The 18,335-nt window shown below is 35.1% G+C and overlaps 1 protein-coding gene across 6 annotated transcripts in view; it reads right to left on the bottom strand.

The window, feature by feature from the left end:
* Positions 1–682: 682 nt before the first annotated feature.
* Positions 683–18,335, bottom strand: part of SLC6A15 (solute carrier family 6 member 15) — a 35,741-nt gene continuing 18,088 nt past the window's right edge. For 4 of the 6 annotated variants that reach the window (XM_057374764.1, XM_057374763.1, XM_057374766.1 and 1 more), the window contains 10 exons: positions 17,041–17,198; positions 16,432–16,558; positions 14,417–14,598; positions 13,087–13,197; positions 9,374–9,615; positions 9,075–9,267; positions 7,708–7,900; positions 5,130–5,289; positions 3,579–3,741; positions 688–2,207 (listed from right to left, as the gene is read on the bottom strand). In XM_057374764.1, the coding sequence (XP_057230747.1) occupies positions 1,836–2,207; positions 3,579–3,741; positions 5,130–5,289; positions 7,708–7,900; positions 9,075–9,267; positions 9,374–9,615; positions 13,087–13,197; positions 14,417–14,598; positions 16,432–16,558; positions 17,041–17,198 (1,901 nt within the window). In that variant the 3' untranslated portion in view covers positions 688–1,835. Of the gene's footprint in view, positions 2,208–3,578; positions 3,742–5,129; positions 5,290–7,707; positions 7,901–9,074; positions 9,268–9,373; positions 9,616–13,086; positions 13,198–14,416; positions 14,599–16,431; positions 16,559–17,040; positions 17,199–18,335 lie in introns of those variants that run through there. The other 2 variants (XM_057374767.1, XM_057374768.1) reach the window with 2 other exon arrangements.

The following is an 18,335-nucleotide window of genomic DNA, read 5'->3' as shown; positions in this document are numbered from 1 at the left end:
CCACACCAGGAGTATTTTGTACATCCTTGCTCTGTGTCTCTAATGCTGATCCATTATGTACATATTAATATTGCCAATTCATCAGTTATAAAAGAACAACCTGCTTCAATTATGCCAGCTCTATCCTCTGTATTCCACTACGTGCATTTTAGAGAACTACTTAAAATGCTTTTTTTATGTGTACAATTTCTATCACATGTAAAATAAGCCTGATAATTATATATAGTTTTTTGTCAACTCACGCTACTAGTTCAACTTTCACATGATTGGAAAATGATTTCAAAAGCTCTCAGGTTAGAAGTGGAAAATTATCTGGGATTACTCTCCTGTGACAAAAGTGTTACCCATAAGGAATTTTATCAAGTTCCAAAAGTGCTTTGGTTTAAGATTTTGGTTATTTCCATTTATTTGACATAGCTTTTCCATAATGACATCCTCAAAACTGTACTCTTGAGACACAAAGCTTCAGTGAAATAATTCTGGTGKTTTTTTTTTTTGATGCTGGGACAATGTAAGTAGGTTCTGTTCTTTGCTTATTACAGGTAGCAAAGTCAGAATTTATGCTGACTTTAAAATACTTTAAGGTAAGGAGCAGATCAGGTACTACTAGCTTCCAGAGTATCCTGCCAGTTTACAATGCTACATCAGCTTCTGTATTCACAGTAAATGTGCCTGTCCAAGAGTTTACCAAGATAACTGATTTAGCACTTCTGGTTTTCAAGATTTTTTAGCATCTCTATTCATCTGATAATTGTCATTCTTTCAGATGGTCCAGATGAGGAAAAAGCAGGCTGTGTTATAATAAGTGTATTAGGATACCACAGAGAAATACCTTATCAATCTCTTTATTTGTAGGTTAAAATGTAATGCCATACAGTTCTTAACAATTACTGACTGAAAAAAATTATCTGCATAAAACAGAAGCAAAACTGAAGGAGACTAATTAAAAAAGCCATCTTGCTTCAACTTTTGAAACGATTACATACAGAATAATATACATATTTACATTACAAGTATATTATATAAATATAATATATATGTAATCTTGTAACCACAATAAATATCAAGGTCTTTTTTAGGCACACAGCATAGAAAAAAATGCAGAATCTGCACAATCCTTAAGATTCTTGGAGTGACTCACTCTAACATTGTTTTCACACTGAAAAAGCAAATATTTTACACAAAATATACAGCCACAGTTTATGCAGTCCCCAGTGAACAGGGAATCTTTGATCATCTTCCTATAAGTCTACTCCTTGATTTTCTAATACTATTGCTCTATACAGCTATTACATAAGAAAATAGTTTGCAGGTTTGTTTTTTACTCAGCTAATAGCCTAAGTAATTATCAGTGCTAATAAAATAAGTACAGCATATCTACATAAGGTATATACAAGTGTTTACACAGATATGGGTTTGATGAACTACTACTGAGCTCACCACTAATAACTGGGAGTTAACCTGAAATTCAGCAGAAAAAAAAAAGGATTTTCAATGATATCACCTCAGAAATATTTTATCATTTGAGTGAGACCTGGGCTTCAGAAATAGAAAGTGTTACCCATTTAAATTTAAAAATTAATTAAAGAATCAAATTCTCAGCTGTGCTGGCAGATGTGGGCTGCCATTGAATTTAACATGTTTCCTCCAGTGCAAATAAAAACACAGAGAATTAATCCAAAGGGAGTTTTCTCAACCAGTAGGTACAGTCTTGACATTTTAAAGACTGTTGCTGTGGAGCACCTGAGATCGCATCCTAGCAAGTGAAGCTGACAACTTCTYGTAGAAGGGCCATGATCAGTGAGAGGAGAACAAACAGCACTTTTTTTGTGTAGTTACAAATCAGACTCTGGCATGTCAGGCATGTCTGCCATCAGGTACCCAATACCATAACGCCCGTTTGGAGCAGTGTCCAGAGTTGGAGATCCAGTCTGTTTTCGATAGATGTTTTTGCCAAAATTTGGAGATGGCACTTCACTTGGACTCTTCCCATGAATCAGACTTGTATTATCTCCCTCCAGATTCACTGGTTCCTTTATTATCCGACCTCTTTTGTAGGATACAGATGCCAAACTACCAGAACTGTCATCGATAAGGTTGCAACGGCGCACCATAAAGACTATTGGGACTGGCARTATGGCCAAGACCATCAAAGATATACAGACAATCATTCCCCATGTGGGATAGCTGTGGAACTCTTCCATAGCCTGAGAAACACAGAAATAGAAAATATATTAACACATCTTTACCTGCAGTCCTCACTGAGCTCTGTAGTTTTCAAGTGCATACTCACCTTTTTGTCAACCTGCACCYACAGTGTGGGCACCACTACAAGATCTCAAACTTGAACAGTCATGGAGATGTAGGATTGCTGACTTTCTGCCAGTGAGCAGGACTAAAATATTGTTGAACAGTTTCTGAGATGTTCAGAGCACTCTAGCAGCACACCAATCAAGATGCTCACTTTATACTTTCTGTTACATTTCTCTGTAGCTGTGCCCTGACCCTTTAAAGGATGTCCAGAACAGACAAGTGTGCAGTGATTCCTGTAACCATGACTGGAAAATTAGCCCTTGTTCTGTAGGCTAATAGCTGGTCTAGAAAGGGACCATCTCAGTTACTGAACCTTGCATAAAYTTCATGTAAACTATAATTCATTTATGGGGGCACCAATTACACCCCACACCTCTACTGCATCCATGCATCACGGACCAACAGGCTCCACTTGTCTAATTTTGTGCTGTTCAGCATTCTAATGTATTTCCARTTTTTGAGGACAGGAATCAAATATAACGAGCATTTCTGAGAATCATGCAGTTGTCTGAATAGAGGCTAACATCTACCTAATAATAAAGCTCACCTCCTGTATTTACCCTTTACCTACCTTTGCTGCAATTTCCCCTAATTTGGACAATTTTCCCAAGATGCATTTCTCTTACATTATGCTGTCTTTCCAGTTTGCATAAACAGCCTGTAGAACTAGCTCATGAGCCTACAACTGGCAGAACTCTTAGGAGTTACCTTGACTGAATTTCTTTTTGAAGCCAAAGCTCAGAACTAACTTGCTGCTCACCCTGACAAGTTCTTATCACAGGCAGGTTCTAATACATCTGCTACCTTCATTGTGACATGTGTTCCCAAAGGAAAAAAAATAGGACATGKCTAAATCTCAGTATTTAATTCCACACAAAAGACCTGATGTGATATCTGAAATTATTTATGCAGCTATCACCTGACTGTTTCCTGGCATAAAATAAGACTTAATGAATGCGAACAACGTCTCCCAACCTTAAGAGTTTCTTCATCATACTTCAACAAACTAAAAGGCACCCACAGCAAAAAGGGTTGTGTCAATCAGTTATATTTTAAAGCAGAACTACTCTAAAATTAAAAAACTGTTGGTTTTACATCAGTTACTTGAGATAAAGGGAACCATGTCATTATTTACACTGATTTACAATTTCTAATTGCAATTTTTCTGTCTGTTCATGCATTTCTCAAGTGCTTCAGATACGAACACTATGATGATGATGGTAGTGTATAAGCATACAAACCATACATACATATTATATACATACCATGTCTTCAATCCAAGCATTGTAACCAGGAGGACTTAACCCCATCTGGACGATGCTAGCTACCAGCAAACATAACAATACAAATGGTGAAACATACTTCCACATGTAGTAATAATACTGGCTTGGAGAAAAACCCAGCATATCCTTCAGGTCCTCCATAAATCTGTGAAGGGATTGAAACATTACTGTTAGTGCAGACRTTGTGATTTTGTGTCCTATAATTGGTACATAACAACTAATCTGAGGCAAGCAACGCACTGGAAAAGATGTGTATCTAGAAATAGCTGCAGTTCAAATTACTTGATGGGCTGAAAAATTAAGCTTATATTACCAGTTCAGACCAGATGAACTAAAGGAATTGTTACACAATGCAGCGACTTAGTAAGTTGCTTGCTGGACTGTGCTGGAAGATATTTAAACTCACCTTGTTTTTATAAGATTGTTTTTTGCATTTTCTTGTACGTCTACTGGGTTGTTTAYCAGCACATCTTACAGATTCTGCAATATTAATTTTGAACCACAAGTGCACTGCAGTCTAAAAAACCAACTTTATGCATAAGCTATGGTTTGCATCATATAAGCTCCTGAAATAAAACTTTGCCAAGGTATAAAACTGYCTCCTTGTTCCTCAATACACTGTTATGACATGAACAAAACTCCTATTTTTGTACTGATGAGAGAGTACATGGTTCCAGAGCCAGTAGAARAAGTGAATGGCTTTAGAAATAATTAGTTTGGACTGTGCACAAGCAATGATTTTTTAAACTCCCTTGTGGTTGCACTCCCTATTGAAATGTGCATCTCCAAAAAGCTCTTAGAGGAGTAAGTATGCTTTCAAAGCAGTTACACGTGTGAAGATTCTGTCATGTAAACTCTCTGAAAAAAATTTTAACTGCACAGCTTGAGTCATTCTATTGTGTATTTATACTGAAATTACATCATTAAAAAGAAGCTGAACTTACAAATGGATTGTGCCCTCTCTAGATAGCCTTCTCTCTCAGAGCTCTCCAGTTCTTCTTCCAGCTGAACATGAATCTGTTATTTTTACTTTAATGCCTTCCATTGTCTCCATCCTACTTATCCTCTCCTAAAAGTCTCCTTCAGCTCAGGCTCCTTTTAGCACTGATTCCAGCATACGAATTTTCCTTTTTGGCTGCCTGGAATACTACACTGAAACACTCATCCTCATCTGCTGCTTAGACTGCGGTTATTCTTGAAATCTTTCTCTTGATGTCTTTGTTGATAAAAATTCCCTATACTTTCATAACCAGCCTCCTTCTAACTTGCCTAATTTGGTCTCTTTTACTGCATATTCCTCTCTTTGGACCTGTTGCAATCATTCTTTGGATTTCAGTATACTGTCCTGATGTAGAGTATCTTGCTCCAATCCTGTTCTTAATAACAGACCAGATTCTTGACCAGACTGACATGCTTTCTACTTACTTGTATTTGTGTATATCACAAGTATTTCATACAACATAATCAAAATAGCAATGATTATTGTAATGAATCATGTTGATATGGACAGGGAGATACATTTCCTTCACTTACTTGTCTATTCCATAAATTCGGATGACCGCAATATTTTCCAAAATGACCACAATAAGCAGGGGCAGAGTAGCTGAGTAGTCATCAAACATTGTCACAAAATAATTTCCAGAGCGTTGCACAAAGATCAGGCCAATAAAAAATGCTATCAAGCAGCAAATGACTGGAATAAAGGACAGAAATGTGAGCTATAACCACAACAAAGTTCCACAAAGAGGAACTGGCATTTTCTTTCACATAAGTTGAAGACATTTTATTGTATTCAGAATCCTACCTCTTCCTCACAAAATGGAAAGTAAGTAAATTAGAATTACTAGAATTGCCATATTACAGCAGTCTGATTAAGCAGCAGAGATTAATCAAGTGACTATTTCTCACTAAACATAATGTGAATGCAAGGGTGAAATCAATAAGTAGGCAAAGCATTATATACCATGTTAACTGGTCCCAGGTCACTTTTTGGAATTCAAAAGTGAAAAGAACTTAGAAGTGAAAACATTGGGAAAAAAATTAAGTGAAAAAGTTTCAGACTGTGATTCTCAAAAATACAAAGGCTGAATAGACATCCCTTAGAAGATAATTCATGGCATGAAGTTTTATTAGGATCTGTCTAAATGTGTTTGTGYATCGAGCAACATTTCTGCTCCTTCTTCAGGAACAACCCAAAACACAGTTGTTGAAAAGCTGATCCTGTATAAGGGATCTCAATGTAATTTTCTCCTACTAAATCTGTCAGTAACATGACTTAATGCTTAAGTAAACATAAAGGAAGTCAAAGTTCAATAAACTGTGAAATCAGTTGCAGGCTGACCATCAATAAGATTTAACTGAAAGAATCAAACGCCCTCTTTATTCTTCTCAGGGAACTTAGGCTAAGGATGCACCTAATACTCCAAAATTAGGTGAAATTATTATCATCCATTGCACGAATCTGAGATAATCAATTATTATTGATTATAGTACTGAAAGTAAGACAACGACACTGTTTCAAATACTGTGGTAGAAGACTAATCTCTTTTTTCAACCTTGCAGGAACTATTAGATAATGACTTTCTGAGCTTTCCACCACTCTGCATAGGGCACAATGTTGAATGCAAAATAACTTCAAGCATTCAAGCTGGTTTCCCTGAACTCAAAAGGGATTTAATTGGAACCAAAGAGTTGCAAATGCGCTCACAATTCTGTAAAAGGTGAAAGTTTTTGTCTTGTAAGCACAAAACCTGTTGCAGCCATAATCCATAATAATATAATCCATAATACTTGACACCAATACTGCATGAAAAATGATCCACATGTTTCATTATTATAAGTTAATTATAAAACCACATCAAGTTGTAATTTTTTGAGTACAGCGGAGTTTACTAAAATCATGCATGAACACCACTTAAAAAAGTTACAAGAGAAAGGCAGTTCTTGAATATTCCTTTTTGGTTTTTTTTGGTCAAACAGAGCAACAAGGAATTACTGTAAAATGCTCCAGTATTCCTGTGTAATGACTATTACACATTATGGTATTTGCATACCTGCTTGGGAAGAACAGCTAATTTCTAACTGCTGCATTGGTTATTCAGCAAGAATTTACKATCTTATTAAAAAACCCACAAAGACCACTAAATGCTCAATAGCTTAGGACTTCTGAAAAACCAGTTGATTTACGTTTTTGAAGAATTTGATATTTTTATATATCCTATATTACTTATTATCTAAGTAAGGCAAGGAAAACAGCTGRGTGAAAAGCGGTGCTCTTCTGCATCACAGTTCACTCTTATAAAATCTTTTATTATTTCTCTCAGAGAGTTATTTCCTTCATAGAGATAGATCATGTTAAAACACCTTTTTTAAAAATTTTATTTTCTATCCCACCTCTCACAGGCATCACTATGAAACCTGAATTTGTGCATAACACACCAAGTCCCTTACAACTGTCCTGAAGGTCTTCAGAAACCTAACTTTCACACTTTTGCTGGTATTTTATATAAAAAAGAGAAATCCCTACAAGTCAGAGCTACATGAATACGGTACACCTCAAATAATTTTGGGATTTAAATAATTAAATCCCCCCCAAACAAAACAACTAGACAGCTTGTTTAAGATTTTGTAAACATTCAAAAGAGAAAAATAAGTTGCTCTAGARAGAAACTGCACTGATTTTGGCATAATAAAAATTTCATCATAAATTAAGATTTCATTTGGCCTACTTAGGAATAATTTGTAGTAATTTACAATGTATTTCCATTCTTTCTTTTTCCTTTGTTTCTCTGATTTGTGACTAAAAAAGTATTCTGCTAGAGCCCAAAAGGACTGTGCAGAAACTTGTAACAGAAATCAGTGCTCCATTAAAATTTAAGATTTAGGCTGTTTATGCTACAGTAATAATCAGGAAAAGGTTTAATGTGRAAAGATATTAATGTGCCTATGCATGGAAGTACAGTCTGGAATACAGTGATTTACTGCTTTGCAAAACGCTCTGTAAACTTTCATGTCAAAAAAAAAAAAGAAAACAAAATAAAAGACTTCATACTCTCAAAAAAAAAAAAAATTAGCTTACTGCCCTGCAAAAAAGAAAGTTTGTATAACTTACCAGTAAGAATTTCCTTTCTGACTTTGAAGGTATCAACAATGGGTGTGATAATGCCTTCAATGGTTCCAAACATACTTCCAAGTCCCAAATTTACTAACATGAGAAAGAACATGACTGACCAGAAGGGAGAAGCAGGGAAATGGGTCATTGCTTCTGTAAATGCAATAAAAGCTAAACCAGTTCCTTGAACGGCCTRTCAGTGAGGAAAAAAAATTATGTCATTATTCAGATATTTGTTTTTTGGATTTTGGTAGTGTGACAGCCTGACAGTCTGACTTTGTGTTCATACAGTGTCATTGATTACATCTTGAAGGCTGAGTGGGAAGTTGCTAATATGCAGTTCTCCCAATTAATACTATTTACTGAAACATGAGAATTTTTTAGTTGATTGACATTAGCACAATTCCCTCATAGAATCATAGACTATTTGGTTTGAAGTTATCTGAAGGATCATCTGGTCCAAGCTCTCTTGGCAAAACCAGTCTAGAGAAGATGGCCCAGCACCCTGTCCAGCTGAATCTTGAAAGTGTCCAATGTTGTGGAAACCACCACTTCCATGGAGAGATTAATCCAATGGCTGATTGCTCTCATTATGAAATTTTCCTCTTGTGTCCAACCAGAACTTCTTTCTTTCTTTCACKGATAATTTTGTGTGAGAGCTACTATATAGGACTACTACAAAATACACTCTTGCCTTCTCCAGTAAGCATATAAAGGACTTAATTTCTATACTTCTGTTTAAAATTTAAATTTGGCCGGAATAGTATAGGAACTTTTAAAGCCTAAGTCACCAGTTTTATACTTCATCTTCAGACACTGGTGCAACTATACAGAAGTCAGTGTTTCAATTTGCTATTCCCACTCTAAAGCTATAAAACTATAATTTCTATTACAGATTTGGCTTAGTATAAGATTTCAAAATAGGATGACAATCGTTAAATAATTACCTAGTAAGTAAAGATTTTTTTTTTATTTTCAGTGAAGCAGTATTTCTATCTAATAACCGTATCTTAACATTAGAATACATTGCAGTCTGAGACATAGAACAGGTAACACCTCTTGTTTAGTCTTTGGAAAAACCCTCATGCTCAATCCTTCTAAAAAACAATGCTTTAAAAACTTATGACCTCCTGAGAAGAATTATATAATGATCAAAATATAAATCAGCAAAATCTATATAAAGACATCAGACCCAAAAGTCCTCAAGTGAGCTGGAATGCAATCATGTTTTCACCCAAGTCTGTACAGGTGCACGGCTCACAGGGACACTGTGCTGACACTCTGTGTAGGTACACTTCACAGTTTATTTCAGGCTTACAAATACTCATCTGTTCATAATCTCAGTATTTAAAACTTGATAATCTCACCTTGTTAAGTTCATCTTCAATTTGACAAGATTTTAGACCAAGAGAACCAAACTCTTCTTCTTTAACTTTCTGTATAATGTCATAAACTAAATTGTAATCTTCTGCTGTAATGCTTGAGAAATTGATATGATGTGGGATCATATCCTGGCTGAGATTGCCCATTTTCAAAAGTTTTAAAATCTTCTCTGAATTTCTGTAAAACACAATAAAACAGAGAGATCAAACTCAGTGATCTGTGTTAGTTTATAAATTAAATAAGCCATAAAAATAATTTGAAAAAAAGAAATGGATATTCATACTGGATAACACATTTTTCATTTATGATATTGGCTTTGAAGCCCAGAACTGCAAACACCACCAAAGTTGCCAGCACAGAAGTGAAAAAATTGATGAAGGACACCAGTACAGCATCAAAATGGCAGTTGTTGTCTCTCTTGTTGTAGCTTGAAAAGGCAATGACTCCACCAAATCCAAGCCCTAAGGCAAAGAACACCTGAGTAGCAGCTTCTCTCCAGACCTTGGGCTCCAGCATTATTTCAAGCTGTTTGAAATTAGATATAATATATGTCAGCTATAAAATGCATTTCTATTATATGAAAAAAAACCAACAGAAAAAAGATCAGGAAGACAACCTACATTATAAAATGCTAGTACTCCACTACAAACATATTTTCATTATGATGAAATGAAAGCTGAATGAGACACCCAAAGYTGGCAAACTTATGGGCCAGAATTTCTATTTATTTTATATTATCTAAATATCAAAGAGAAACATGGTATACAGTATGTTCCCAACAAGAAGACACTACTGGAGCTATGTAACTGAAATAGCAGCTAGATATACCAAGAAATAAGAGAGAATTATTGTTTTTTACTGTATTAACTATCTTTTATTTATAGTATATGTATTGAATTCTATTAGACTTAAAGATGTATTTTAGGTTGATCGACCCACATAATACATGCAACGAATATGATTGAAATTGCTTTGCTATCACTTTTCAAACAAATAAAAAAATGGTGAACATGAGATACACATGCTTATATGGAATTCTATTACATGCAAGTATGAAAAGCAAAATGAAATATATGAAATGAATGCTAGCCACCACAAGTTGTATAGTCCATGAGTCAAATCTTTTAAGTCAGATGCCTTGAACTTAACCTTGTGTTAAATGGGTCATGTATTTCATGGGCAACTAAGCCTTTTATCAAAAAATTGAACAGTATTGCTCACTATGATCAACTGCACTGCTCCTTCAAAAAGAAAGTTTTGTTACAAAGTTATGAGTCATCATCTGTCTATCTCAAATTCTTCTAGATACTGAATCGCAAAAAAAGAAGTAAAGAAGAACATTTAAATTTTAAATATTCGATTTTCTCAAGTTGATTCAGGGCCTCTCTTAATGCATGTGATTTTTTTTAAGTCCTAGATTTATTCATATAAATAAAACTAAAAAATATCAGCATAGATGCCAGAATAATTAGACTGACTGTCTTACTCTGAAGAGAAATAAATCTGCTATTGTTACAATATTTTGAATGAACTGTCAGTTTCCCRTAAATATTTTTTACAGATAGGTAGCAGATAGCTTCTTTATTCATTTATATGTAGCTGAAATACAATATAACTGGGAAAAGAAAAGGTGTTTACAACAGTAAATATGTTTCTGACTCACAATTTGGATCATAATTACAATGCACAAGTAGCTATTGCACGCAGTTCTACCTCTGCATTACACTGTCATGCCACAGCTTTCCCACGAGAGGGAGCCCGAGAAACACCCTTTACCAAATCGAAATGGTTGAAATAACAAAATCTCGCTTTCCTCCATGTATCCTTTGGTACCATCACAAGTAGTGTGTTCTCGGATAAACATAGCTTGGACTTCCAAAACACATTTGCAATTGATTTTATATTAGGTATTGTCTGGGAAATTTTGGAGGGTCTGTACTTCACCTTCATGCAATCCTATAGTTTAGCGGCAGTAGCTGATTTCAGTGGGTTTTTCATACCTTTCTTTAGCTTTTCCATGAAGTTTCTTATCTAGGCTTTCTGCTTTGTTCAACTGCCATGCCAAACAGAGCAATTCTCCCCTTGTACATTAGTCCTGCGTTCTCACACCTTCACCAATGTGTATCAGTCCTCTCCCATTGTGGCATAATTTATGGGAATTTGTTGCCATCATCTGCGCTCAAAAATGTGGTCATTTGCTCAGCTAWTTGGGCTGAAAAGATGTTTCTCCCTCCCTTCTCACATCTGTGTACCTGGACAATTTTCATGCCACATTGGTTTAGCACTCCTTTTAGTAGTCTGGCTGCCCAAATGAAGTGTTAGCACAGTGGAGTGAATGAAACAAGTGGGGGAGTTCTGAATTTATCCAGGTAGTCTCTTATGAACCTACAGTCCAAATCAGTGCTCATGTACGAAATATTACAATGAAATACATTTTAGGGTTTATATTCACATATGCACGTGACATAACAGGTTTCCTAACTTCAAATTTAAGCCACAATTTAAAATTTTGATACAAAATTAGAAACTGGCGAATAAATTAAGAACATTTTTTCTTTTGATATCACTTATCTGAACAGTTGAAACGATTCCATAATTAAGCATAACATAATTATAAAGTAAGCATCAGCTGCAACTTATTTTAAGTCCACCTCAGATGAAGCAGGGAATATAGAAGAGGTGTTGGTATCTGGTATCCAAGGGGAGATTTTATATTTGTTTTCCCTCAGTACCTAGTGATACTTATCCAGTCAAAGAAAATATTAACACTGTGGTTGAGAAGCCAGGTTGTATGTTAAACAGGCCTGCATTTCACCTCTGCACTAGACTTTCTCTTGTTAGCAGGCATTACATTTTTCTGTTCCTCAGGTCTTCCAAATTTGCCTGACCAGCCTGCAAGTTCCTGCACAACAATGACTCTTTAAAGCAGTGACAGTGAGTGAAGYGGAACATGACTACATCAATGTGAGAGCTGACAAAGGTCATTTTTATAGGATGACAATTCTCCAGACTCAAAACACCTGGAATCAAAACAACTGACATAACCCTGTCATGTAGCATTAGCCACTATGTGCATTGATTTTGATTATCTTATTATTTAGCTTTCATTTTTGAAGTAATTGTCCTATTCTTCTCAACTGTATTGTGAAGTGGACTTGTTGGAAAGTCCATTTCGCAACACAATATGAACCCCAGTATTATGCATTCCTGAGTATGGCTCTGACTATTCAAACATGCTTCTCCTATAGTATAGACGTAGTTGCAAGCATTTGAGATAGGTGTGGGTAGAATTCAGATCTTCAAGCTAAACAATGATTCATAACACCCCTTATCACCTCCATAGTTAGAAAATCTAAAGATGTGTAAGGCATGTTCCTGGTAAAAATATTGGCAGTAAAAATACATATGCTTAGAACTGCTGCTATCCTCGCATGTCATAAGAAAATTGCTAAGGAAAGCCGAGTTGTGAGTACTTACACCACTTTACTATTAAATACAGTACTGTACTTTGGGCTACTATGTAAACAGCTTTAATTTATTTCTAAAAAGGAAGAAAAAAATGTACTTTTTCAAAAGGGACAAGATAATTATGTATGCCATGACAGTTCAAAGTAAGGCATTGACATCCTAGAACTAGACATTTCAATATTAGAGAATGGCAAGATTGAAGATTCATTTCTCTTTTCAGTATTTAAAGCTCTCTAAACATCCTGAATCCTCTAACTAGCACTTTCAGTTGCTTAGGTTTTTAGAGGCATATATCTCTGGGAATCCTCACCTAAGGGAGGCAACTCCACAGACCTTTGGAACACTTAGAGCCTTTGGACTTTAGGGCTTGGCATTTTGCCACTGAGGTAAACAACAATCTTGCAGTTTAAGCAAACAGAAATGCAGCCAAATGTTCTATGAAGACAATAAGCTTAAATGAGAGCGTTCATAAATGGTCACATTGCAACTGAAACTTTAATACTCTGCAAACAGAAATTAAGCACACACCTTAGGGGTGAACATGTGACGAATTCCATCCACTGACCCGTTAAGGAGCAGTCCTCTGATCAGAAAGCATAAAAGTACCACATATGGAAAAAGGGAACTAAAATACATGATCTGAAATATAAGAAGGTAAGAAAAAGTTTAACATGACATTTAACATGGACTTTCTTTTCAATATCTTCATTCACTACTGAGTATCCTTAGGATATATGACTGAATTGATAAACATATGCCCTAAGAAACATGCAGAACACTTCCCATTACCCTTGTTTCTGCAGAAGAAAGTAAAATCACATGACTGTAAAAGAAGTTAAATTCTATACTGTATGAAAACAATACAACTGTTATTTATCACTAACTGATAAAGAATCATCGGACTTCCAGGGAAATTCAGTATGAATTCAATGAAATGAAAACAAAGACAGAAGTAAACTGTTGCATAATTGCTTCTCTTTATTAAAACCACTTTGACTGGGTATGGTAAAGTTATGCAGTATGAATAGAAACTCMTTTTGTCTTCTGAAGGAAAGGGGACAAGAATCCATGGAAAGTACATAACCAGTGAATTCAATCACTAAGCAAAGCTTACTGGCAAAACAACAAAAACTAGCAATCAAATTTCATCTTTCATTACCCATCACTGAAAAGACAATTTATTCTGTCAAGTTTAGAAAATGATGTGCTCATTAAACTTGCTTCTTGTTTCTTTAACTAAAATGCTTTAAGGAGGTCACAGAAATTTCCATATCAGTGCCAAACTTTTTTATAGCAAGGAATTTTGCTATTGGAACTAATTATTTTTCCTCTGAAATATCACMGAGATCAACAGATCTAGCAAATCTTTAACCAGACAATCCAGCCGGCTGCACAAAAAGGAAAGAAGACAAGGTAACAGTACTCAGATGCAAAGGGATGGTAAGTCATCAGTCAAAAGGAACAATCCAGAATCCTGGAAAACAGCTGTGTTAATGACAGAAGTATGCATATGTGGGAAACTTATTTCCTTAGACACTCAAAAYACACAGACTCATGCTCCACAATAAAGCTGAGCTACAGTTACTTGCAACAATTATGCTGATGAGAAGCAAAATGATTCTTCTTCAGATTTCACTCCATTCCCAYTAAATCACTACAATTTCCAAGAACATTGCTAGAATTTTAATGCTTAACTATTAACAGTCCTCTACTTGAGATTATATGAACAYAGGTTTGAGTCACAGCACTAAACCTGCTCCTCCAGATTTCATCAGAGTAAAGAGAGTGTTTGGTGAACAGAAATGCCCTGAAATGCTTCAAAGTAAACCAATGTCATGCAGGTAAACAGTATACTCACTTTGCCTGAAGACTGAATGCCTTTGATCATTGCTAAGCATACCATGACCCAGGCAGCCAGCAAGCAGATAGTCATCTTCCAATTTAAACCTCCACTCTCTGACAGAGAGCTGGAAATATTCAGTGCTTCTCTGTACCAGTAGTAAGTGGTTGCAGAACTTTTCTCACACTCTGGCTCCACAACTGTCAAAGAGATTTTAGCAMGTAAAGAATGGGTTCAGTAGAAATATTTCATAACAGTGTTCTACTGCTTCTCAATATCTCTAATTGTGCCATCATCACTTACTAAGAAACTAAACTCACAAAACAGTCTTAAGACATTGTCTAAAGGAAAAAGTGATTACTAATGGTGAAAGCTTCTGGCTATAGCTTTTAAAACACCCTTTTGGGATAATGTATTATGGTATATCCTACTCCAAGGCAGAATTTATTCATCACTTCAGAACAAAGTAGTAGGCAGGCCTAGATGAAGACACACATTTCATTCACACATAAGYTTACATAATTTTGCATATGATACCATGAATTACATATTATGAAAACTATCTCTCTTCAATGAACACAAATTTGAAGACATATGGAAAATAAATCTTTGATTATGTCTGCTTTGATGTGAAACTCAGATAAACAGGGACTTAATTACTATTATAAACAATAAAATAATAACATAATGATACCAAAGTGATGAGAAAAGGAAATAAATGGTTCCTGCAGATGTGTTTAAGGAAAGTTGCTATGCATGTTCCAGAAGTGATTCTTTTGGTTATACTGTAATCCTCATTATACTCATGTTACCAAACAGTTTAAGAAATTGCATGTATCTAGATATAGAGCATATAAATAGAAACATTTAATCAGGGAAAATATTTACTCAAAGTCTTTCTTTATAAATTATTTATACCTGATGATTAATCACATATGTAAGGTAGGTCCTGAGTCAAGATTAATTAATGGAAAAAAAGAGAAAAATACACTAATTTAAATAAACCTAAGACAGATGCCAGATCTTCACTGAAATAACCTATTAAAATTGGCAAGATGCTATCAAATACAATAGTCTTCGTTTTTAAGCTTAATTCAGATGGTCTCTCCTGAAGTTAGGCTGACACACTGTATCTTAATATTTAGGCAAGATAAGAGTACATAAACAATTACTGCTGCTTGATTAACAGATAATAGCTTGTGGAATACAGTCAATTTGACTGTGTGTCAACATTCAGAAGTACTGACTATTTCTGTATAACAACTGAAGCAAGCAACTCTGGGAAATACACTATAAAAAGGCACAAGTTTTCAAATGTCCCTGATTGTTCTTTATTCAAGTGGAAAATGAACACACAAAAGATCATTAAAGGAAATTTAGGATCTGAAATGAAAAGAAACAAAAAAAAAATCACGTTTAAATAGCAATAATAATACAAAATGTGTAACTGTTACAAGATAACCAAACCAAAGARATAAAGAACTTTTCATGCTGCTTTAGATTACGTCCATAAGAGATCATCTCGTTACAGCAAAAATCCAATGACCAATTATCTAATTTCTATGAATTTACAACTAAAACAGCACTTTTATCACTTGCATTTACAGTTTTCCATTTTCTCCTTTGTTAGTAAAGCAACAGCTTTTTGCCAGGAAGTATCCAACTAATTTAAATGTAATAATATCCTTCTTCCACCTTTGTTTTTCACCAAGTAAGTATAAAAAGTAGTATCAACATCAGAAAAAAAGAAATTGGATTATTTTTCTGCAACACACTAAATAGCATTCTTAATTTTAGTATTCTTTAAAATGCTGTTGACAGTGATGCTTTTTTCTAAATATATCTTTGATTAAGCTTTTGTWGTACTTTTCAAGTATTATAACGTGACATTAAGATAGAAAAATAGTTCTGCATATAACACTTTTGCACACAAATACCTTTTTAAATTTTATTTTTTCTCCTTTTTGTTTGAAAATCTCAAATTTTATACACTTCCAATGATTTTTAAGAACCTTATATTAATATAGACTTACAGGTATGAGATGCATTTTTAACTAAAGGACATTGATCCCATGGTAATGGATGCTGAAAAGACTGGGAGAAGTAAAACAAACTCCATCCAATAATGACATTGTAGTAAAGAGCCACGAAGAAACATACCTAGTAAAAACAAAAAAAAAAAAGAAAAACCAGAAAGTTACATATATGAAGTGAATCAAAAAATCCCTGCTGAACTTCTGCCTATTTCTGTACATCAGCCAATGAACCAAACTTTAATCCAACTAAGTCAGAAGAAGGGAATGACTTGTCCCAATGCAGTACCTGACATTTTCTAGATTTTCACTTTTCTCCATATTTCTCATGTTACACCTATAATTTTACAGGCATTTCTTYCTCCAGATGACTAGTCTGTTCCACAGTTCCTAATTTCAAAAGAACCACAAAATACAAGTTGACTGATTCAACTGACACACATATATAAACATTTTAAATGGATCAATTAAAGTTTTAAGATCTTCAAAACCATTATAAACTGACTTTTTGAGTCTCAGCTACAAATCAACAGCCTTTCCTTGCAGCGAAACAGGAAATCTAAATTGTAACACCTGAAAGCAAATGACACAATGTTAAAAAAAACTTACTACACAGCTTGCAAATCCAATTCCTCCAAGTTTGGGGCTGATATAATTCCATACACCRATACTCCCTCGGCGGATCCTCTGTCCAACAGCAAGCTCCAAGAAAAAGAGTGGAATCCCTATTATCAGTAGCAAGATTAAGTATGGCACAAGATAGGCACCTACGAGGGGAACAAGGCATAAATCAAAGTAAATGGAGGAAGAGTCAGAACTTGACAGAACAAATGTAAAAACTTCTAATAGCTTCAAGTTTGAAATAATGTCCTTCATTGCAAAGCTTTTTTGATCACATGCAAGAGCGATCAACCTAAACCTTGGTCATAAGTCTTGTAAGATACCAAAAACCCTGAAACACATAATTCATAAAGCACCACCGTAACATTTTTGAGGCAAGCCTTACTGAAAGTGAGATATTAATGAAACGAGTTGTTGAAATTTTAGATATTCAAACTCTTTAGGTATATAGAATCATCAGGAGCCAAACCAACGTTTCTTAAAGTACCTTGCAGCTTGGCTTGTAACAGAGGAGCAAGGCTGAATATAAAGGACATACAGAAAATACTCTGTGTACAGCATTCTGGGGCTCAACTGTAAGTGGTTTCAGAAGATAACTCTTGATTTCTCCATTTCTCAGATGCTCAAAAAACTATAAAGATGCTAAGCAAGAAAACTGTATCAGCCTGTTGCCACAAGGCTTCAGACTGAAAATAGAAACATGAGGTGGAAGTGAAACGGAGTATTGTAGATCCCTATCTTGCAATACTCACCAACTCCCTTCCTCGAGGCATACTTGAAAATGCAACTGTCATTTCTCCTTTACATAAATACATATATATTAAAAACCGTCTTTTTTAAGATCTTATTCCCAGGAATTGATCATACACAACTCTAACTGAAGGATGTATCTCCCTTTATTTCATCAAGTGTGATTGTAAGCAAATATATCCATACACTAAATGCACTGACAAGTTYCAAGCCTAACTTCCTCCTTGATGTGGTGGAGGATTTAGTACCAGAGCTAACAACACGTGTAGGCATCAGGAATAAGCAACAACGGTACCTGACTTTATGTGGCTCTTATGCTGCAACATAGGCTACTGTGCTGGCCAAGAAGCTYAAAGGGCTTAGAACTTCTGTTTGAAACTATTGTAAGGCTAAGGAAAATCACTTGAGAGGTGCAGACTGCAGCATGTTGAAGCAAGCTACAAAGCAAAGATCTAAAGACCTAAGAAGCTTAGATACAGGGCTGCTAACTTTTGTATCATCACAGTCACTTCATCTCTGTGATGAGAGAGATG

Source organism: Malurus melanocephalus, unplaced genomic scaffold (assembly GCF_030028575.1).
Source record: "Malurus melanocephalus ecotype Western Australia unplaced genomic scaffold, MMel_1.1 scaffold_232, whole genome shotgun sequence".
Taxonomy (NCBI): Eukaryota; Metazoa; Chordata; class Aves; order Passeriformes; family Maluridae; genus Malurus; species Malurus melanocephalus.
Note: the sequence above shows the minus strand (reverse complement) of the source record. Positions and strands in the feature narration are given on the sequence as shown.